Genomic DNA, 23,025 nt, shown 5'->3' on the forward strand with positions numbered 1-23,025 from the left:
CCTGATGATCTCGAAGGTCTTTTCCAACCCAATCCATTCTATGATTCTATGATCTTTCTTTTTTTAATCCATGGTCATATAGTGTCAGCAAAATTTTACTCAATAACTCATTTTTAAAAAAAGAATTTGAACACTAGAAGTTTTTCTTCAAAATGTGAGACCTGATGTCAGTGTTCCCATTACCTTGTCCATCACCCACTGCTCATTTAATGTTCCACATCCCATTGTTCCAGATCACACACTGTTCTGTGAATACAGTGCTTGGCATCACTGCAGCTCTACCCAACACACCTCAGAGTGCAGCTTTCCCAGCACCTTTCTGTGCCAGGCCTGCGAAAGTTGTCATGTCTCAGTGAGAGCTTATGGGAGTAAATAGCATCACTCTGGACATTCTTTAATTCAATACTTGATTACTGTCCTAAATGTCTGTGTGGGAAGCAAACAGGGATTTTAACAATGCAGTTGTCAATTGGTTCACATATGAAATACAGTAATTCAAAGGCAAAATGGATCAAAACTTAGAAAAAACCTTGAAGATGATCTCCAAAATCAATAAATCAATACAGGCTGAATATCAACTTCATTTTCAAACATATCCATACAATCAGCTATGCTGATAGATTTTCTAATATATGCACAATGGGGTAGGACAAAAAATGAGAATTTTGCCCAGAAGAATACAAAAAGTGGAACTAAATTACTTTTAGGATTGACAAGTGAAGAATTCCCTTCTCATTACCCACAGAAAAGAGGGAGAAAAAAAGTACTATACTAAATACCGTGGAGCTCAATATCTGCAACAAAGAACAATACACAACTATTGGAATTTTAAAGGAGAAATGTAGTTAAATTACCAGCAGTTAATGGTTGCATTTGCCATCCCAGCAAGGGCATGTAAAAAACCTGGGCCGGACACTACAAGACATACTCCTGGTCTAGACATAAAACAATTGAGAGAGAAAAGGAAAGTGAGTACAGGGAACACCAAATAAATTATCAACAAAAATTAGTAAAATGCTGAAATAGAGAATACTAAAATTTTACTCATATGATCAAAAGTCATGAATGGCACAGAATTTGTATGAAGGACTAAAGATATAGACATCAGAAACCATTTAGCTGTACACAGTTGTTATGTGCCACTCACACAGCAGTCTGTAATGTACACAGCTCTTTACTTCTTCTATCGCATCTACTCCATCATCTAACATTCATATGGAATTTGGTAAATCACTTAATTTTTGCAGTTGTCTCAACTGCACTTCAGCAGCAGATATCAGTGAAGAAAGCTCACAGAGGAAGAAGTGCATCTGAATCAATACAAATTCTATTACAGTTTAATTCAGCCACAGGCACTTGTCATTCCAGGTGATGAGATAAAAAATAATCATTCTTAACCAGTGAGCATTCCTTAACAGCTTTACAGACCACTTACGCATCAGGGAAAAAAATCAGCTTACTTCCAGGGATTATTCAAAGGAAGAAAAACTTCAAAACTGTGTAACAGAGGTGTCACACAGGCAGCATAAGGAATGATCACCTGCATCATCAGGTGTGCACTTGTGAGTGAGCAGAAACCAGGAGTTTACTTCAGGAAAGGATCCATACCCAAGAAACTCAGCAAACAAGTCACAGACCACTGAATGTTTCCTGACAACATTAAGAGCAAAATGCAGCAAAAGAGGAAAAGCCAGTACTTTGTGTCAGGAAAAACACGCAGGAGACTGGAAGGCATATGCTCAGTGTCTGTATTGATAAGGTATGTGTTGAACAATGCACTCAGATGATGAGACTGAGGCATAGCAGGTCCACCAGGCAAAGGTGGTGATTCCTGCCCCTCATACCAAGTGTTAAGTGACTATTCCGATATTAAAGGAGAAAAAAAATAAAGCTATAAGATGGTCAATATTGTATAATTTTAAGCACCTCCTTGCTCCTGCTCTGACTCAGAGCAACAGACACATTGGTAACTGCTACTGGTATTTTAGCATTCATGCTCTGCTTTAACTGCCCTACATCTGCACACACTAAGAAGTTGCAGCTCCAAAACAGACAAACCTCTCTAGTTTCTAACTGTAAAGCCTAACACAGTTAATATTATAGTACTAATATTTAATAAATTATATTATAAAGATTAATAAGTATGGAATGTACCTGCCAGTCAAATATCCAACAGCAGATGCAGCATAACAGGCCTGTTGAAAATATTGGAGTTAATCATATTATTATTATTACATGCACATTTCATGTCATCTTGTACATAACTTTCAACAAAAATAGTGAAAATAATTAGGTACTGATTATTCCCTGATTATCAGATCTTAAATGTAAGTAAAAGCACCCCTTTGCCCTCCACATTGTAAAGTGTGTTCATGGAGGTTTATCTTAAAAATCTCAAGACTCATCTCCACATTTCAGGCTCCTACTCACAGGATATTACACTAGGAATATCTGGAATTAGAAAAAGAAAAAATCAACCAGATCAAACCCAAACAAACAAAAAAACACCCCAATGCTAAAACAATGCATGAAACTTCTGCCTTCCACTGTATTCTGGACTAACATGAGAGAGGGACTTGCAAGAGAAAGACAAGTGCAGAAATCCAGTCACCACCAGAATGACTCACTGTATTTCAGAAATTAAGCAAGAGGTTGAAATAGCACAACAATATATGACTTGAAGGAGATAAATTTGATAATTCTTTCATTCTGTATTGAAATTCTCTGTTCAAATTCTTTTTCCTCCTACTTTCATCCTACCCATGTTCCCTTACTGGAAAAAGGCATTTAAAAATGAAAGAAGTTGTGATCCCCTAACAGAAAAGGAGGAGCTACTTTAAAATGGAAGTGGGAAAGGAAGGGCAAAAGAAACACTCAACTCAAAGCACCAATACTGTCCCTTATTCCACAATGAGTGACTGCTTCTCTACAGGTTCTCTACAGACACATTCAGAGTCCACATTCTTTCTAGTAAGAAAACATAAACTGGTTTTCATTCCACTGTAAAACAGGTAGGGTAAGGATTGGTCCCACTACAGGTACATACTTACAGCTTGTTCATTTCTCATTCCCACATATTTTATTCCAGCTGCCTGGGCTGCAACTGCAATTTCAGTGACTGGAATACCAACAATGCCAAACATGTATTCAACATTCTATAAAGAAAAATGTTAGAAGAAATCAGATTTTTTTCCCCAAAAGACAGCTTTAATAAGCACATGCCAAATACAGACATGCTAACTTACACAGGCCGTCAGAAACTAAAATGTAACAACATACAGTCACACAGAAATTCAGAGGTCACTGTGGAAACATACATAATGCCAGCTGGCATTTGCAGCTCGGCCCTCTGTGGTTGTGAAAGCCCTGGATTTTGGAGGCCTACAAGCAGTGGGGCAATGGTTCAGTGCCTCAGCAATGCAGGTTTAGTGCTTTCTACTGACCAGTTCTTGCCTGGGACTTCCCTGTCCCTTCTTTCTTGTTACTCAGTGAATCAGCTTCACCTACTCTGAAAATGCCTCACGGCATCTCAGGTTTTTGCACTTTCACAGAAAACTGACACCAAAAGGACCCCAAGCAATAATTGGGGTAGTGTCGTGCACAAAGAAACACAGAGATAAAGGCCTTGCTTAATTTTATTACAACTGCGCTACCTGTCTGTGTGAGTCACAGGCCAAAGGCCAGGCCTCTGTCAAGGCCGGTGTCAGGGCGGCACCAGAGACAGCACTGAGCTCTGAGCACGGCAGGAGGCGCAGGAGGCGCATCCAGCACGGGACGAGCCGCGGAGGGGCAGCCGGCACTGCTGGGACTCACGGGGACACGGCCTGAGCTTGGGAAGGGCCAGGCTCGGCAGAAGAAAGGAATCACTGCCGGCCTGCGGAACGCCGCCCCGGGGCCAGCCGCTCGGGGCTGCCCGGCATTACCGGGACCAGGCCGCTCCCGGGGCTGTGCGGTGGGACCTGCCTTCCTCCTTCCCTTCCCTCCCCCTGTGCGGCGGGGAGAGCCTTTCCTGCCCGCCCCCGGGAGGGCGGCGGCGCTCGGGGTGAGTGCGGCCGCGCACACTCGCTCTCCGCGGGCACCCCCGGCCCGGCGGGACCGTCCCTGCCCGCCGGCCGCCGGTCCTCGCCCCGCGCCTTACTTGAGCCCGCAGGGACTCGGCGATGAGCTGCGCTCCGGTGACCGCATCGCCCTCCATGGCGGCGCGGCCCGGCCGGGCCCGCGGGGAATGACGGGCGGCCTGGCCAATCAGGGAGTGCGGGGCGGGCCCGGCGGCGCGAGCGCGGCGGGATGCGCGCGAGAGGGGCGGGAGGCGCGCGGGCAGCACGTTCATGGCCCCAAAGGGCCGCTGGGGCCGTAGGTCAGCGCGGTGCTGGTGCGTGCGGCTGGTCAGAGGTGGTGAAGGCGGAGCGGGGCAAAGTACGGGATGTGTGGAGTAGAGGTGCCCGAAGCCGGCGGAGTGCGAGACACCTGCCCAAAATCCCGGTGGAAGGATGGCGCACAGGCCTTTCCTGTCTCTGCCCAGCCCCGCACGTGTCGCAGAAGGGACACGATTGACATGTCCCTGCCCCTCTTCCACCAAAACCACTAATGATGGCAGCGTTACGTTCGCCCTCACTGATCAAATAACAAAAAAATAGATTACATAGATAACACCTTCCCAAAAATCTACTTAGTAAAATACTGTAATCTAATGCAGCAAGTTAAGAGCAGTAGACAAGAGGGATCAATGGGAAAAAACCCCTTAATTATTTCAATGTATTTTGTGTTATATAATATATAACAGAATGGCAACAACATCGATCCATGGATACAATTCAATGTGACAAAGACTATTTTTTCATAGCAAATTTAATCTTTGCCTAGTAATTATTACTTTTGAGGTTACTGTCATTACATATTACTGCTTATGTTGCTATTATGTTACTTGTTAGTACTGATTATGTTACTATACTACCTGTCAGGCATAGCTTAACATGCATTTGCTATTAATCACTTAAGAGGACCCAGGCTAGTGCTGTGCTTCCTCTTTTATTTTTGTGGTCTGTTTGATTCTTCTGAGTATAGACGTGCTAAGAAGCCGGGTATGCGTTGGTTTTCTCAGTGTGTACATCCAGGTGTGGAGAGAGGTGATAAGTTTCCAAAGCTGTTGAAAAGTGAGTGGCTGCTTTAGTTCTTGAGTTAAACAACAGAAGTTGTTGGTTAGATAGGTCTGGAAAACCAGAATAGGAAAACAGTCTGCAATGTGACTGCAGGGAAAACCTGCATTCCAAACCTGAGCGTCAGTCTTTTTACCATTTGTGCGGACTTAAAACTGGAATATTGTGACTGGATGACAGTAATACTGCTATGAAATACTTGTATTTGGTGAGATGATCCTGCTGGAGCCTCTCGGCCAGGCAAAAGGCTACATAAATCACAGGAAAGGGACAGAAAAAGAGATAAAATTATAAAGCATTTCAGTTCATGAAAATTTAAAGCAGTGGCTCAGGTGAGGTGACAGCTCTGTAGACCCTAAGCAAATTAACTTCTCCTTAAGGAAAAGATTTATTAGATGGTGTAGCATTTTCCAGTAGGATGAAAATCCAGAATGTGGCACAGATACATATTTGGAATCTCAGCAGCCTAAGGCCTGAGTAAAACTTGTTGGTATCCTTATTTTTCTGGAAAGCTTAACATACCCAAGCCCAGCCTTGAGGCTTGTCACAGCTATCCCTGGTAGGAGCAATCCATAGATAGCAGTTCGGTTGTTAAAGCTGTTAAGCAGGGGAAAGGCTTTGGGGAGCAAGTGCTCACCCACTCTCTGTAGGACTAGTGGTAATCACGGCCAAGGGAAAGGACTTGGAGGAATTATTATAGTTATTATTTTAGTTGACCCAGGTTTAGCCAGATGGGATTGCCTACATGTTGCATGTTCAGTGCTGAACCTCTTGTGCATCTAAATGAGGAAAGGATTCATATTAGAACTTTGAAGTGTTTCTGACCACCAGGAAATGAACTGTGGCAGAAAAATAAGAATTTTCCAAGCATGTTTGTAAAGTACAACATTTTGTAGAAGCCTGTTACCTGTTAATTTTTCTGTTGGTGTGTTTGGCTTAGAAGGCAAAAGGCTATTTTTCTAACACATAGCAATTCCATCCTGGGGTCTGAAATTCTCCAATTCTTTCCATCACTTGTAATGATGAATTATAATTACATCTTAGTTGACAACTTTAGTGAAGAGCAGCTGACTAGAACCCATTCCTGTCCTAAATAGGCATTTTGGCTCTGAAGGGGTGACAGAAATAGAAAAGAGTGTTTTGTCAGTGAAATGCCACACAGTTTGTTTATTTTCAGTAGGTTCCTTAACTGTGAGGTTTCCCACCTCCTCTCGCTCCCTCTACTATTGGTGTATATCTTCACATGTGCTTTGGTGTTTCATTTGCAAAGCTGAGCTGCACAGAGCAGACTCTGTTCTTCATTTGCATTGCCAAATCACCCCCTATAGCTACTAGGTGTTTTCCTCAAGATGTAGAATAGCAAGGGTAGCTTATTGTACATCACTTTTCAAAACTGTTTATATAAATGCAGTATCTTTAATCCTTCTGATTACAGAGGTGCCAAGGATTTATTCTGGTTTTATTGTGCTTTAAATGAATTGAAGGCATGTATGTATGGACACACTGGCTAATTAAAGCTCAAGGACATATAAATATGAAGTTAAACTTAGCAGCATTGAATACTTAAGTTACTTCTGGCCCCTTGTAAGTGTTATTATTACATGTTAAAACTTTTTGGTTGAGCAAACAAATCTGCCCACCATGGGCACGAAGGTTTTTTGCTCTCCTACATGAGATTGTGTTGCTATCAAACCAGTGTTCCAAATAGCATGTAGAGCTCATAGAAGTAAAGAAGTGCCTTAAACTAAGCTAGTACTTACTAGATGTTTTTTCAATTTGTTTGTTGTTGGTGTTTCGGTAAAAAAAACCCACAGCAATATTGAGGAGTGCTAAATAAGCTGGTTTTCTTCCTGGAGATGTTATCAGTTAACTTGCCATAGACTTCCTTTTCTTTAAGTACAATACTATATTTAATATAAGATGAATAAAATAAGACTGGGATTAGTTTAGAATTGATAATTCTTTTCCTGCTGAACTCCTAATAGGAACTAAAGAAGGCTCTTCATGCATGTGTTTGTCAGTCTATATTTGCTTTGGAAAAATTCAGGGAGTTGTGGATTACAAAGACTGAAGGGCATTAAGAATGTTTTGGAACATTTTTTTTTCTTGGATAAAAGTTCCCAAAGAACAAATAAATTTAACAAGTCTGTGACTGAACTTACGGGCTATCAATAGACAGCATTAGTGCATCTCTCCTGCACACACTTTCAGCGTCGCTGATACTTGAGATTTAATTCCTTAATGGTACCAGTAACATCGTAGTGACAGATGCAGAATTCTCATACTGTGAGAATAATTCTGACAAAAAGGGCATTTCTACAGTATTACTGAAGTGTTGCACAGCCATTGACTGTGTCAGTCCTTGTTCTGTGTAAGTACTTTCCTAATTTGAGAAGCCCATATTGCAGAGTGCCCCAGCCTTTCAGACACACAAATTCTTACATTCTTTCTAAGAAAAGCTCGGTAATTCAAATTTTCTCCATTTTGTATGGAATTTTGAGTTATTGTTAACCTTCCCTATCTGGATTGTATAGGAGGAATGCGGATCTGAACTGCACTCATCATTTTTATAAATGTTCAAAAAAGCTGCACTGTGGGAGAAATATTTGCCTATTACATATGTGGAGTTGGAATGCAGTGAATCCATAATCCATTAGGAGAGGCACTTTCAAGATATAAGGATAGATAAATGCAGAAGTAGTGTCTAGTATTATGAGGGTTGGTTTCTTGTTGCATTGCTACATAGTATAACTCTTTTGGCATTCATCTGTTTCAGTATTGATAAAACAAGTTTTGTTTCTACTACTAAATACAGCATTCAAGTCATTTTAGGAAATACTACTTTTAGATATACCCCCCATCACCAAATGGAGGAGCAACTGCAAATTTGCAGGCTGCCTTTACCTTTCCCCAAAGATGTTTTGATACATGGTGAAATAATCTATAAATGAATGTTAAAGTTAATTGTAAAGCCAGACCAAGCTAGGAGATCAGTAGAACTATATATGAAGCTAAAATGCTTTTAAACGGGACACAGTTATTTAAAGCACTAGTATAGATAGATTTAAGGTTTAGAAATAATATGCATGTGATCATTCAGGAAATTAAGAACACTGCATTCTGTTCAGACACTGCTAAGAATCTCAGTTACTGTCCATATTGAATCATAAATTTAACTTTGTGGCAGGATATTTTGCTCCAGCTCCCCCCACCCCACCTGTTTGGTGTTTTCCCTTTAGATTTACAGCATACACCATGGTGGATCTGTGCTGGAAGCTGTCCGTCTGCTTTTTCTTCTATCAAATTGTCTCAGGCAGAACTAGGAGGGAGGGGCATTATGTTGCTGCTGTGTATGAGCACGAGTCCATCCTGAGTCCGAACCCGACAGCACTGGTGGATCGGCGCTCGGCACTGGAGCTCATGGGCAGGAACCTCGACATCTATGAGCAGCAGGTGGTGGCCGCTGCCAGACAGGTATGCCCCAGCTCGGAGCAGTGGAGTGTGTCCTATGGATATAAGGAGTAACTGCTGTTTGAAGATAATCTTTCACATTTGTGTTCCCAGGCAACTAAAGCTGTATTTATATATATAGTCATGGTCTGGGTTTTCAGACACTCTGACCTGCCAGCAGCTATGAAAAAAAATCAGACCAATTAGCATCCTGCGTGACTCAGGTTACTCCAAGCTTGGAAAAACACACCTATAGTTATTTAGCATATGGAAATTAATTTTCTATTTTGGTCTGAATACCTAGCTTGCTCCTTTCTGTTTTCTTAAATGGAATGTTTTCTCTGAAAGATTGTCTTATGGCAGCTGGGTTTGGTTTTGTTCCAGTGCTCTCAGTGGAAATTGCTTAATGTTTCTAAAAATTACAGAAGTTAAATGCTTTGGAAATTAATGTTCCACCATTAACAACTTTGTGGAACTAAATTTTTCCATTCCTTTCTCCTACCCTCCCATGGAATGGTTCTCAGTCTAAATATATTGAGAGAGACTAGTATTTCTGGCTGTTCTTATGCAGAGCCCCCATTCCATCACTCCCCAGGAAAACCCAAAGGTGGCTCTGGTCAAAGGGAGTGTTACTGTCCCTACACAGAGAAGAACTGACTTGCAGTTTTCACAGATCTGTTGTTCTGGGAGAGAAAAATTACCTTTTTTGTATAATTTGAAAGCATGATTAATATTTTTGAGACAGATGACTGAGCAGAAGCATAATAGCTATTTTTATGCAGCAGTGCACCCAAGACCCATAACTTATCCCAAAGCCATAGCATAGAGAACACGTTTGAACTGACTTCTGAAAAGTTAACAGGAATTTGCATGACTGATACTGTGACTGGTCTAAGAGGAATCCACCTAATTTTTAGGAACAGTTCAACTGTCCTTGAACTTCAGGCAGACCCAGCCTAGCTCTGGCACCAGACTCTGCACAGCTTCCACAGTCAAGCTGTTTCTGAAATCAATACTCCCGATACCCTGTCCAACCCTATGTACCTAATCTACTGAGTGATGCTGCACCCACCTTTGATACAGCTCATACAGCACCTTTGATGAAGTTCATCTGCAAATAACATAATTCTGACTTAAAAAAATTAAGACAAGTTTTTAACATCATCAGTCTTTAACCCGAATCATGTCATTCTCATGACTTGTGTGAAGGGAGAACACGTTTGGAAAGATGAAGTCCTGGTCTTTGCACACCCTTAAAATAATGTCAAACACATTATTTTTCAAGATCAATGTATGTGTCAGGTTAAATAAGCTTTATTTTTAATACACAGTTACAACTGCTACATAGTTATACCTACTATGAAGTTGAAGGAAAAATACTTTGAAGCTACAATAGTGGCAAAACATAATTGGACTATCCTTAAGTTTCTTTAGGTCTTTTTACTCATGAGATTCCTCTCTTTTCCTTTGCTTTGCCTACAAAGCCTGTCTTTGTTTTACATACAGGGGGCGCAGATCATTGTTTTTCCTGAAGACGGAATCCATGGCTTCAACTTCACCAGAAGCTCCATTTATCCTTACTTAGATTTTGTTCTGCATTCACACTCTGGTTGGAATCCATGCAGAGAGCCCAATTTGTTCAATGACACAGAGGTAAACACAGGAGTGATGTCTGCAGGGGTGGGATAACTGAGTGTTAGGTTTGTGCTCCAGAGGGGAAATTGGTTCCAGTAGGTTTTGTCACAAAATCATTAGTGCTTTTAAATTTTCCAAATACAGTCAAATGTGTTCAATTTTGAACACAGTAGAAAATAAGAAGTTGAAACTCATTAAGTAAGTCATAGCTGCTTAAACTATAAAACCTACTCCTCTGTATTTTGAAGTGCTTGCATTTCTCCATACTGTTTTCCAGGTTATTCAGCGTCTGAGCTGCATGGCACTGAAGAACAAAATATTCCTTGTGGCAAACTTGGGAACTAAGCAACCCTGTGAGCACACTGACCCTCACTGTCCACCTGATGGAAGGTACCAGTTCAACACCAACGTGGCGTTTGACGATGACGGGATGTTGGTGGCCACATACCGCAAACACAACCTGTACTTCGAATTTGCTTTTGATAGCCCCCCAGAACCTGACTATATACTCTTTGATACTCCTTTTGCTGGCAAGTTTGGCATGTTCACTTGCTTTGATATACTCTTTTTTGAGCCTGCAGTGAACCTTATCAGACAATACAATTTGAAACAAATTGTGTATCCAACTGCCTGGATGAACCAACTCCCACTCTTGTCTGCTGTAGAATTTCAACAAGCTTTTGCAACAGCTTTCAATGTCAATATTTTAGCAGCTAATATCCACCACCCTACCTTGGGCATGACAGGGAGTGGCATATACACTCCAGTCAAGTCCTTCATTTACCACAACATGGAAAGTTACGGTGGCAAGCTCATAGTAGCAGAAATTCCTGTGATTACCACAGATCATGAAACCAATTTGGAGAGTAATGAAAGACTCGGAGAGAACTTACATGACTCATGCAGGACTTTTACAGGCACCTCACTGGATGATCAAGTTTGCTTTAAGGAGCAAGAAGAGACTCCTGGCAGAGTATCTGTAAAAGGAAATGCACAGTTACCTCCCCTATTTTACGCAGAAATGATGTATGACAACTTTACTTTTGTTCCTGTATGGGGGGAAAAAGGAGAGCTCCAGGTTTGTGCCAATACCCTTTGTTGTTACTTAAATTATCAGAGAGCTGTTTTAACTGATGAATTATATGCTTTGGGAGTTTTTGACGGGCTCCATACAGTGCATGGCACATACTATGTCCAGGCCTGTGCATTAGTGAAGTGTGGTGGTCTCAGCTTTAGCACTTGTGGACAGGAGGTTACAGATGCCACTGCTCTGATAGATTTCCAGCTATGGGGAAATATGAGCACCCCTTACATCTTTCCTTTGCTGCTGACATCTGGCATTACCTTGGACTTTGCTGATCACATGGGTTGGAAAAACAACCACTATTTCATAAGCAAAAATAGAACATCTTCTGGCCTACTGACAGCTGCTCTGTATGGACGATGGTATGAAAAGGACTAGCACAGATATTTGAGTCAGAAACAACTGCCTGTACATTCTGAGTATATATCTTAACAGAAGTTGCTGAACATCCATACTTCCTACAGGTCCAGCTGTGGTTGTTACATGACTGACTCGGTTCCACATTTGAAATGATTAGTGAAGCACTTACCCTAAGAGTTCTAAGCTACCACAGTACAGACTGTACTTAAGTCCTACCAGAAGTGAAATAACTGCCTTGCAAAGATATAAAGGCTTGCTGTAATGTGGTGAGATGTTTTATACTGGGAAAATAACTAATTTCAACTGAATCTGTTCCTTTTAATTTAATCCTTTGGTTTTCTGGCATCCTGGACTGGAGTATGGAAATGCATAGGATGGAAAACCATGGCAAGAGAAAAAAAATAGGAAAGGGAAGGAAGGCACACTGTGTATGACATACACAAAAATATGTAGGTGTACATATATACAACTTGTATGTGCTGAGGTTCTGATTTCTGGTTAGGGTGCCATGATTGTTTTTTTTCTTAGAACCAAAAGCTTCCATCTGAACTCCCTTTTTTTTTCATATGCTTTTAACAGTATCTGAATGTTACAGTTGTAAACATCTACAGAATATCTAATCTGGGGAAGAGGATATCAAATGATTGTGAAAAAGTAGACTGCAGTAAGACACAATTCCCAAGAAATTATGTTTAAAGAATACATTGGCAATGAATATCAACAACCATGTTATGTACTATTTGAATACTTCAGCTTTTCCTGTTTAAAAGAGAGGTAGGTCATTTCAAGACTGTTTTGACTTTAAGACATCCTATACATTTTTCATGAATTTATTCAAGAGGAGTTATGAAAAGCACATAATGAACTGAGGGACAGCAAGGTTTTTACATCAATGCTTCATGTGCCAGATGGCAGGTTCATGCTGCTGAGTGAGTAAAACACACCATTCTTTCCAGAGCAGTAAGTAGATTGAGCATTATAACTGTTCTACTGCAGTGAAGAAGTCGGGAAGAAAATATCTGAAGGGTATTAATTTGGCGTTAAATTCAGACAAGTGAATGTATTCTCAAGCATTATAATTGTATGTGGTCTTATTGGCTGTTATGACTTCATCTGCATAATAGCTGTTGAGTAACAGAATAAACACAACTGTTCCTTTGGTCCAGTCCTTGTGTTCAAGTTGCTCTGATATAGTCAGGCTGAGAGGAGCAAAGCACTAACAGGAGAGCTGCGAGTCTCCATTTTGGTGGTCTGACCAGCCTCAAACTCAAATCACTGTGGCAGCTACAATATGTGTGCTGAGAGGTGTTCCATCAGCTTCTGCTTTGAATGAACTCACTTTCTGGTTTCAAACAGCAAAACAACCACAAAATTGCTGAAGTTCTACCTCAAGCTTTCTAAATATTTACAAAGAATTATTATGTAAATATTGTTGATCTTGGACTCTTTCAAATCTTCCCTCTCCAACCTGTATCACTGAGTCAGGCCCTTGCCAAACACAGCTTTGATACGGAACAATAGGTTTATTTATCCTGCAGCATATATTGGGCAGAAATACAGAGAGGGAAATGTCTATATCTCAATAGGCATCAAGTTGCTGATATAAAAGTAGACCATTCCACCTCAGGGTTATTAAAAATCATTCATTCTTTGGCACCCATAGTGCTGTTCTTGCTGAATGCTGCATGAATTCCAGGAAGTACAGGGCAGAAAAGCGAAGCATTTGCAGTGCTTATTGATGCTTCTGGTTCTAGTACCACACAATGAAGTCTCAAAGACTGGAACAATGAACAACTGGAGATTTCAGCTCTCAGGACCCTCTGTTTTTGGAGGGTGAAAAACATACAGCTTTGTGCACTAAAATACTCTTTGTGATTTAGTCCCAAAGCAGACTATTACCACAGAAAGGCTAAACAAGTAAATAGCATTACATGTATTTGTTATGTTTAAGAAAAAGTATTTATCTGTGAAATACTTGCAAAGTGTGTCTCAAAGAGCTATTCTAGCTTTGGGTATGTTAAAACTATTAGAAAACGACCTTCTGGCCTTACTGTTCGCATGGGGCATGTTTCTCTGTCTCCTCCTGAGAAGAGCAGGCACTAAATTAGAGTGTGTTCTAGTACCTTGCTCCCTTCACCCAAAAAAATCAGCCTTTAGCAAAGGGACACTAGAAAAAGTCAAACAGACAGGACCAGACACAATGGATTACTAGTATCTACTCCCCACACCTGTCCTCATCTTTGAGTAACAACAGATGTACCCGTTCTGAAACAGGGTGACCAGGCAGTAACTTACGATCCTCACCAGCACACATCGGTGGCTTTTTTCGGAAGTCTGTGCTGGAGCAGCAATCCCAGCACTGCTCTGTTTCCAAACAACCCTGTATTCACCTGAGTGAAGCTACTTCCTACTTACTGAGGAGGTGTGAGAAGCCTTTAGCAAGGCTGTTGTTCACATTTGTAACATACTGTAATGCAGCCCATCTTCTAATATCTTTCAATGGATATAAACAGTTTTATTAAAGCTTTCTGAGTAATTTCTATCTGAGAGTGCAACAAAACCAAACCAGAACACAAGGATCTTTTGGCACAGGGGAAGTACAGCTGAAGTCTAGAACAGCTTTAAATCGCTTGGACTGTCGACTGTAGTGAAAGCAGGATTTGGGAATTTGTACTGATGCCAAAGAAACATTGTTTCTGACTCATACAGCAGGGGAATGCTGTCTTTAAGGGGCCTTGATACTGCTCCTGGGAAGTGAAAGACAACCACAGAAACTTACCGTCCACGCAAGGCCACAGCATGCGAGTCAGAGGTGTTGGGGGGTTCCTCATCAGGGATCTGCTGCTTCAGGATTCACAGTAAGTTTTCCAGGCAGATGTGGGGTGTCCCACTTACAGTGAGAGAAAACACCAGAAAACACACCAAAGGAACAGCTGGCAAAGAGGACCTTGGGGTAAACTTACCAAGAGGCTGAGGAACTGGTGACACAGTGGGACAATCTGTTCACATCAGAGACCTTCCTAATGCACATGTGGGCATAAGCTCCCTTAGGCACATCTCAACAAGTGAAGTGAAAACCCCAAATACTCACAAGTTGAAGTGAGCATTATCACTCCATTAAGTTTTTAATATAGCTATGGAAATACCTGAGAGAGTCACTGTGCTCTCCTTCCTCCCTGCCCTGGGACAGCAGGCATAGGCAACACAGGTCAGAAACCAGAGACAATGATGGTACATATAGCAGATCAAACTCTTGGTAGAAGAGATTAGAAACCTTGAACTCAGTAAGATGTTAATAGACTCTAAGATTTTAAGAAAACTATGCAGTTTCAGTAACAAGTTTGGCAAGGGACAGAAAATGCAGACAGGATAGGACATGAGCCATGAGATTCTGCCCTAAAACTATTTAAGGTATCTAATCTATTTTTTTAACATGCAAGAACACCTGAGACCTCAGCCTTAAGCTTTCAGAACTAAGTCATCTCCCAGGTACAACGAGAAGGAGACCTGCATGTCTGTCATTTGACAAAGCTTGAAAGGAGGTTTTGTTTGGTTCTGTTGTAAATCTGAAAAGTGATAGTTGTAGCAGCTTCTATTGCAATTTTAATGAAAAAAGAGCACGTAAGGAGTTTTTTTCCTCTTTAAATATTTAGTGCCACTATCAATGTGAAGACAGCTTGAAAAGCTCTTTAGGTTCTCTATTATTCAATTCTGTTTACAGTTACATGGTGAAAAACTGTAAGATTCCTTTCCCAACACGAGCTTGGAAATTGCCAAAACAGCATGGAATAGAGGGAGCTCAGTTTATCCTCATGTAAAATAATGCACAGCACACCAGAGAAGCATGGATAATTTAGATACTGCTTTATTCCAAGACAAATACAGTGCTAAAGAAATTGGGTAATAGGTTGGAAATAGCCACAAGAAATCTTCAAGTCCTGCAAGCAGGGACACTCATCTTCTTCCCCTGTCAGGAATGTTCAGTTGCAAGATGAGTTGTAGAAATTGAAAATTTTAGACACACCTGCAACTAATTTTCTCAGGAAAAGGAAACCAAAACACTCTTGATCTTCCTGGGCTCTAGATGGTTGAACAACTTAACAAAATGCTCTTTCTGAGGCTGCCATTTCAGAACATGTTTTTCTCAGTAGTCTGAGAGGACATACAGATCAGACTGGGGGCCTGGGTGACATTCACAATGTCCCACCAGCCATTTGCATCTCCCGTTAAGCATTTAAAGGAAGCAATTTTTGTTATACGGCTTATAGATCATCATAAATACAATAGTTGTATTTTTCTTAAGAATAGCCAGTTATTTCATCATTTCAGACTAATGCACATTGACACTTTTGCACTTAACATTCTTCAAAATATATGGATATTACTCTGAGAAAAGGAATCCAGAAAAAGCAAAAAGCCAATGCCAACAGCTAATAAAGAGGCCTGCAGTGCATCTCTTCACATTTCATAGAATCATAGAATATCCTGAGTTGGAAGGAACCCACAAAGATCTTCAGTGTCCAACTTCTGGCCCTGCACATGATAATCCCAAGAATCACACCATGTTCATGAGAGCACTTAACACCTCTGGTTTCAATCTGTAAAGTCTGGAGACCCAGTTTTATAAATTCTCATCTTGTCCAATTTAGAGTCACGGCTACACATATACATTATAAAAACAGTTTTTCATCCTAATCAGAATTCTCCAATTGTCCTGACAACTTCTGCAGCACATTAAAGGATTATAAGGAAGTCATCCAAATCATTGAGATTACTACAGGAGGCAGTAACTACTTATCTTGGATTTAAGGATTTATATGAATTTCCTTGACCAACTTTAAGAATTTACATACTTACTTTTTCCTGATATTAAAATGAGTTTAAATCCAGACCTATAGAGGTAGTGTTAAAAGTTTGAAGGCCTTATTAGGAGATTAATAAAGGCTCTTCCCTCCAACATTATTAGTCTGGTTCCAACCAGAACTGGATTATTAGGAATCAGTGCATTTTAACCAAAAGTGCCATGCCATTTCTTTTGGGAAGTGGATATGTACAATCAGCAGAGGCCCAGAACAAAATGGAGGGAGATGAGGAGGGTCCTCCTGGTGCTCCTGCAGCTGGAGCCATGGAAGCCTATGAAGCACCCTTGCCTGCCCTGTGGTACACTGAGCCAAAGAGCACAACCTCCAGTTCTCCACAACTGCTGTTTCCATAATCACTTATCCTTTTTTTTAATTTAGGTTTCAGTTTTTTAATATGTGAACTTCAGTGATCCAAAGATGGAATTGGGCAGTATGGGCTCCCTGGAGACATCTAGAAGTGTTAAAAATGTTCCACAATTATGACAAACTTCTCACAAATAAATGCTAACCAGTTCTTTGTGCAGTATTCCCTATTACTTACAACCTTTCTACAGGATGAATCTCTCACCCAGTTATTGCATGATCAACAGAAAGGTCACAACATTTCTTTTTTTGCAAAAGAGAAGCTGAGCTACCAAAACACTTGCCTTATCTCCAACCAACTGCATTTAATGAACATTCTCTAAATTTTTTTGTAAATTAGAATGTAAATAGAGCATGTTATTTCTGGATTACTACTGTAGTTTTTGTCTCTAAATGGACATTAATATCTGGGCAAGGCAGGAGGGCTAATTCCTCTGAACACCAGAATTAATTTGGTTGGAGAATCTACAAACATTATCCCGTGCTTCTTTTTAGTCATCTTCCCTACAGCTTAGGTAACAGCTTTGGGATCTTTAGTGCCCTTTATGTAATGTCAAAAGGAGCAAAAACTTTGGATTTAAGTATTTTTTTTTTCAACCAAACATCATTAATTCTTTAGCCTGGTAGCTGAAACCAGGACATAAACAAGTCAGATTTTTAAACAAAATATATGACCAGAAAAAAACCCCAAACAATTGCAACCAAAACCTAAGTCTGAAAAGTGCTTATTTCTAGCTCTGATTGTTCCACATATATTTATACAATTATTTTGGAGACATCTGAGCATATGAGGATGATAAAAAGTAAAAGGAAGAAATACAGAGCAGGAGACACAGGTCAAGATTTTATAAGGAATTACAAGGCAGAAGGGTTTCTCTCAGGCAGGTGTATGTGTGGGCAACACAATGATTCTTTTATCAGCATCCAGCATTTATCCTGCAACAGCTCAGCCTCAGAGGTTAATACTGAGTTGGCACTTTCTTCTGCAGAACATTTATCCTGAGAACTGGAAAACCCGTAAAACATCCCAGAAGTCAGAGTACACAGAGAGCTGAGCAGAGCCAGCTGTTCTCAATCCCTAAGTCCATTTGATTTCTTTTCTTCCCCAGGACAAAGAGAGTTTATTTTATTCTGATATATTGCTTCAGAGGTCCAAGTCAAGGCTCACTAATCTCCCTTGGTGGAAATCCAAGAGATTGCTTGGATAAAGGCTGTGCCATATTCATCTATGCAAAACGAGCATTTCTTTTAGAAAAATGAAGACTCCAATATAATTGTCTGGAAATGAAAAGGCCTCCAACTGAGATATGAACACTTTGTTATTTTTTAAACCGCCACCACCTGCCACTGACAGCATTATTTGCTTTTCAGAAACAAGAAACCTGCTGTTCCTTGACCTCTCATTACGAAAGTGGTCTCTGACTACTGTAGCATGGTCTTGGAACAAATCACATTCCACTTTTGGAATTAGACTATTTTATAATAATAGTCTCAATTATAACTTACAAGGTACAATTACTGTCCTACTTATACTGCCAGCTAGTAGTGGAGTTGGTTGGTTGGTTGTTTGCTTTGACAAATACATGCAAATTGCAATCTACAGGCTCACTGAGCAAATTGTAATGATGACTTAGATAAGATACAAAATCATGTAATTCTGAATTCCCAAATGGATTCAACAATTTGCAATAAGACAGATATTCAGCTCTAAAAGTTCACAAAACCTACCTTAAAAATAATGCAATTTAACACAGAGAAAAAGTTTTCTTCCTCAAGAGGCAAGTAGCAATTAAATGAAAGGAATAATTTCTGATTGACATAAGGAAACAAACATGTTCAACAGCACTATTTTCTGCATTTACCTGTATTCTTTAACTTGTAAACAAACCAATGCCATCTGAGCTTTTTCTCCTCTGTCATCCAAGCCCAGAGTGGACACAAACAGTTTGGCCTCTACTGCACTGCTAATTATCCATAAGACTGGAGTGTTCCCTCCTATCAAGTGCCCTTTGGCTACAGACACCACCCACTGAGGTAACAGGTCATCTTGGAGTCAGACAGAGGTCAGCAGAGATAATAAGGGCCTAATAGTATCATCTTCTCACAGTGCCTCTGAATCAACACAAATCAGAGTTTCATGAACAGAAATGCGCAGCCATTACCTTCTAAAAACAGACATGTTACCTGATGTTCTCATTCAGGTCTCCCGAAAGCATGAGGAAAAAATGGGTCCATGATGCTCCAGCCTTTAAATTTAAATAGCTGCAGAGAATCTCAGGACAGGCCAATATGGATCTTCTGAGTGCTGCCTGATGCCCAGGTGAGGCAGGTACATCACTCCCACACAGCCACACAGAGGAGAGATTCAGAGGGAAGAAAGCATGGAAATCATAACCTGCCTGAAATCTTCTAATTCTGGTCACAGATAAAGATATTGCATATATAAACAATGAACACAGGCACAAATGGTTAGAAAAGTAATAATTAAAAGGAAGCTTAAAGGAATAATGAAGTAATTTAACATTTAAAATTAAGTAGTTCACCTTCGCTTTAGAATTAAAATGCTGGCAAAGCCTTTATGAAGTAGATTTTATAAATTCTAACATTTCGACAAGAGATTTTGTCATTAATGCTTAGTACATACAAATAAATTATTCATTAGTAGAACTCACATTTGAGTTTTATTATAGTCCATAAAATATACAGGAATCTTGAAGTACTGAAAGAGTGCAGGTAAATGCAGTATTCAAGCAGTCAGTATTTCTATGTACATGCTCATTAATTCTTCAAAACCCCCACAAAATTATCAAATAGATCAAAATATTGTCCCGTGTTTCCACACTATGTTCAGAAAACCAGCTGTAATTTACAAAGATTTCCAGTTTCACAATACAAAAAAAGGATAAAAATGAAATTGGAATAAGTTTGTAGTAATTTATTTGTACTTTGTCAGGACATGCAAGGATTCCTTGCATGGACATAAATTCACTTGAAAAGTAACAGTTATAGTTAAAGCAGAGCCAAATAAAGTAAATATTCATATTCAACAGACAAAATTTGAGCTTATGTCAGTCTTTCATTTTTCAGGCAATTAAAAAAAAAACCAGAGTAGTCTGTTATACATTAAAAAAAATGTTTGGGCAAGTCTGAACTACATTACAGGGACCTGTTTCTGCAGTTTTTCTAAATGGAGCACAACAAAGATACACAGCTCTTCCCACAGACCAGACAATGTACTTTTTTCTCTAATAGGGAAATATACTTTTAAATTCACCTTCCTCCCCTCCCCCCCAACTTTGTAACTCTGGGATTAAGAAAAAAAGTGATAGGGATATACAATTTTAGTCTTACATACAAATTTATGATGTAAGAAAGTGGATAAATTATTGAAAAGAACTCTCAGTCACAACAGGGTTATCAAGACATTTCAATTAATTTTACGCAGTTTCATAGTTTCCAAGTTACTCATGTATTTTTAAATTAAGAAAAATCTCAATCCAAAACCCAAAAGTTAAAAAAACTTAAAACTGTGCAACAATTACTGCTTCCCTCCCACCCCTTCCCTTGTTTATTACACTGTACATTTTTCACCCTGACTTCACCTTGTTAGCTGGTTTAACTTTAGTATTATAAAAGTATGACAAGAGCATTTTCATTTCACCTAAAAGAAAAAGAAAATAAAACTTAAAAGTACATCTGCTTTCTTTCATGGTACATTTAATAGTGTCGGAAGGCTTTCAGAGGATTAAAAAAAAATAAAATTCAACATTTAAACCCAAATCTAAGCTTCTTTTCCAGAAGTAATTAAGGTTTGGTTGAAATAACTTCTCAAATAACCTATTCCAGTTTTCACAAAAACGTATTTAATTAAAAAAAAATCTTTAAGTTATTTGGTCCTTTGGCAATTTGCAGCACAAACAATGCCTACTGTACCAAACTCATTTATTGCCTTCAAAATGGTTTTAGTTTTATTGAGAATATTTAAATCTAGCATCCTTTGTGTTGAACAATAGTGTTGTTCATTTACATCAAGTTGGGTGCCCAGTCTGCAGGAATTATTCCTGGCACCAGAAACAGAATGGTATTAATACAGATAAATAAAACAGTTTTGACATTCTTTATTTTTTCCCCATGGATTCCAAGTACTTTTTCAAGAATTTATGCTTCTTCTGCAAAATATGCTCTTAAGAATCTTCCTAGAGTCTCACAGGTTTTTTTTAATGTAACCACAATAAAAAAACTCATCTTCTCAAAGGTCTGTTCTCTTTCTGTACTAAAACAGCAACAGCTTTCTGATAGCACAAGCCTGACCTTCCCAGCATGAGGATTCACTTCTCAGACCTACAAAATGCAGCTTCTAATAGGTCTCAGAATCTGAGTCATTGAGCTCGTCTTCTTCCGTGTATGGATAGCCACCTTCCCGGCCAATATTGTTGAAAGTACAGTAAGAGCTGTGGTCACTTCTCATGATTGGCAAGGAATCAAAGGTGACAGTTTTTGAGGTGTTGGTGTAATGATTAATGGCATTGAAGGTAAGGGAAGGTAATGTGCTGCTTGATGAAACAGGCATCATGGTGGCCAGAATGAGAGCCAGGCAATCGGCCACATCCTTATTGGGTGCACAGGCCAAAGCCGGTGTGTAACCTAGAAGTCAAGAAAAAACAAAACCTCAATTTAAAATTAAGACAATTCAAAAATTTCTCTGAGATTATATCATCTTTCAGCTGCAAAAACATTTTACATTGCTTAGTTCCACACTGTTTAAAAAACAAAAATATTAAACACATTATCGACTAGAATTTTTAAACTTCTGGTTACAAAAACAACCTTGAAATTAATGGGCTTTGCAACAAAGATGTAATTTTTTTAAGAAGCACAGTCAGACACTTTAGGCCAGTGAGAAAAGCCTGGATCTGAAAATGGTGAGGAAGTCACCTGGCTGAGGAGAGACAACTAGTGGCAGCCCACAGTGATGGGTGAAGGCATTCACTTAAGAGCCACTGCAGAAACTACAGCTCAACATGTTAAATGTTTCTTCATCCAGAAGCTTTCACCATAATATTTGTCACAGTTACTTTAATAACGCTGTCCTATCTCAGTAAGAAGCTGGCTAAAGCAGCAGGGCCAGGTAATTGAAAAGGCAGAGTACACAATTTCCATTTACCTACACTTTATTACAATATACAGTAATATAAACTATAAAGTCAATGCCTAACTGTAATTCACGGGATATCAATTAAGAAACCCACAGAAGTTTGAGGAAATGCCTGCTGGGTTAGCAGACTAGGACTTGTAGAGACATCTCTTGATTTTTAACTGGTCCAGACAAACTTCTACCAGGCAGTGCTATTGTTACAACCCCCAAATGCAAGAGGTCTGGGGCCATGGAATGACTTGCAGACAGGTCACATAGCTGTGACATCTTTCCTGGGTAATCATGTCTCTAATAATCCTCCAACATTGCTCCTGCAGCTTCCCCCTTCCCTGTGTACCTGCCTCCACTCATTCAATGTCAAGAAAAATGCTTCAAACCCTCCTCAGTGAATATCTGTGCGCTGCTCGTCTCAGGCATAACCATTTGGCACAACACCCGAGGGCAAGTTCTGGCACAGGTCTCGGGTGTAACTACAGCATCAAGGCACCACACTTGGTGGTGACACTAGCAGCTCTGGAAGCTGGGCAGTCACGTATGTACAACCACAGATCACAGCTAATTCTGCTGACAAGAGCAGGACAAGTTCCCTCTGCCTGGCTCCACCCAGCACCGTGTGCCCGGATCACCCCAGAGCTCCTCTGTGGCATCTCTCACTGAGGGCAACAGACATGCCTACAATGAGCTCAACAGGAAGACTCAGGTTTGGGTAAGGCTGGAGTGTGAAGTTCTGTGCACTACCCCTAGTTCACAACTTAAAGGTGTACAACATCCAAGTAAAAAGCACACAAGTAATTTTAAATAATAGATAGCTTTCAAGCAAAGCACACGATGGACTTCTATCCAGACCTTTGGAAGGCATGGAAAACAAGGCAATGCCCATTCTACCAGCAAGGGTTTCAACTACTAAGGAAGTATCATTATTGTGGAAGTAGATTCAGGTCAAGTTTTAGGATAGAGCTC

At 40.0% G+C, this 23,025-nt stretch overlaps 3 protein-coding genes across 8 annotated transcripts in view; 1 reads left to right on the plus strand and 2 right to left on the minus strand.

Moving 5' to 3' along the window:
* HACL1 (2-hydroxyacyl-CoA lyase 1) overlaps positions 1-4,245 on the minus strand; it is a 20,130-nt gene extending 15,885 nt beyond the window's left edge. The window contains exons 1-4 of one of the 2 annotated variants that reach the window (XM_071561027.1): positions 4,139-4,245; positions 3,051-3,155; positions 2,155-2,195; positions 855-935 (exon numbers count right to left, since the gene is read on the minus strand). In XM_071561027.1, coding sequence (XP_071417128.1) covers positions 855-935; positions 2,155-2,195; positions 3,051-3,155; positions 4,139-4,195 — 284 coding nt within the window. In that variant the 5' untranslated portion in view covers positions 4,196-4,245. Of the gene's footprint in view, positions 1-854; positions 936-2,154; positions 2,196-3,050; positions 3,156-3,653; positions 3,968-4,138 lie in introns of those variants that run through there. The other variant, XM_071561026.1, reaches the window with a different exon arrangement.
* BTD (biotinidase) lies at positions 3,967-12,850 on the plus strand. The gene is made up of 4 exons (XM_071561028.1): positions 3,967-4,042; positions 8,396-8,630; positions 10,113-10,259; positions 10,519-12,850. The coding sequence occupies exons 2-4, from the start codon at positions 8,412-8,414 to the stop codon at positions 11,701-11,703; spliced, it is 1,551 nt and encodes a 516-aa protein (XP_071417129.1). The 5' UTR covers positions 3,967-4,042; positions 8,396-8,411; the 3' UTR covers positions 11,704-12,850.
* A 6,974-nt stretch (positions 12,851-19,824) lies between these two features.
* The window catches only part of ANKRD28 (ankyrin repeat domain 28), a 118,315-nt gene continuing 115,114 nt past the window's right edge, over positions 19,825-23,025 (minus strand). For 4 of the 5 annotated variants that reach the window (XM_071561030.1, XM_071561032.1, XM_071561029.1 and 1 more), the window contains one exon: positions 19,825-21,554. In XM_071561030.1, the coding sequence (XP_071417131.1) occupies positions 21,268-21,554 (287 nt within the window). In that variant the 3' untranslated portion in view covers positions 19,825-21,267. The remainder of the gene's footprint in view (positions 21,555-23,025) is intronic. The other variant, XR_011698318.1, reaches the window with a different exon arrangement.

Source organism: Pithys albifrons, chromosome 7, assembly GCF_047495875.1.
Source record: "Pithys albifrons albifrons isolate INPA30051 chromosome 7, PitAlb_v1, whole genome shotgun sequence".
NCBI lineage: Eukaryota > Metazoa > Chordata > Aves > Passeriformes > Thamnophilidae > Pithys > Pithys albifrons.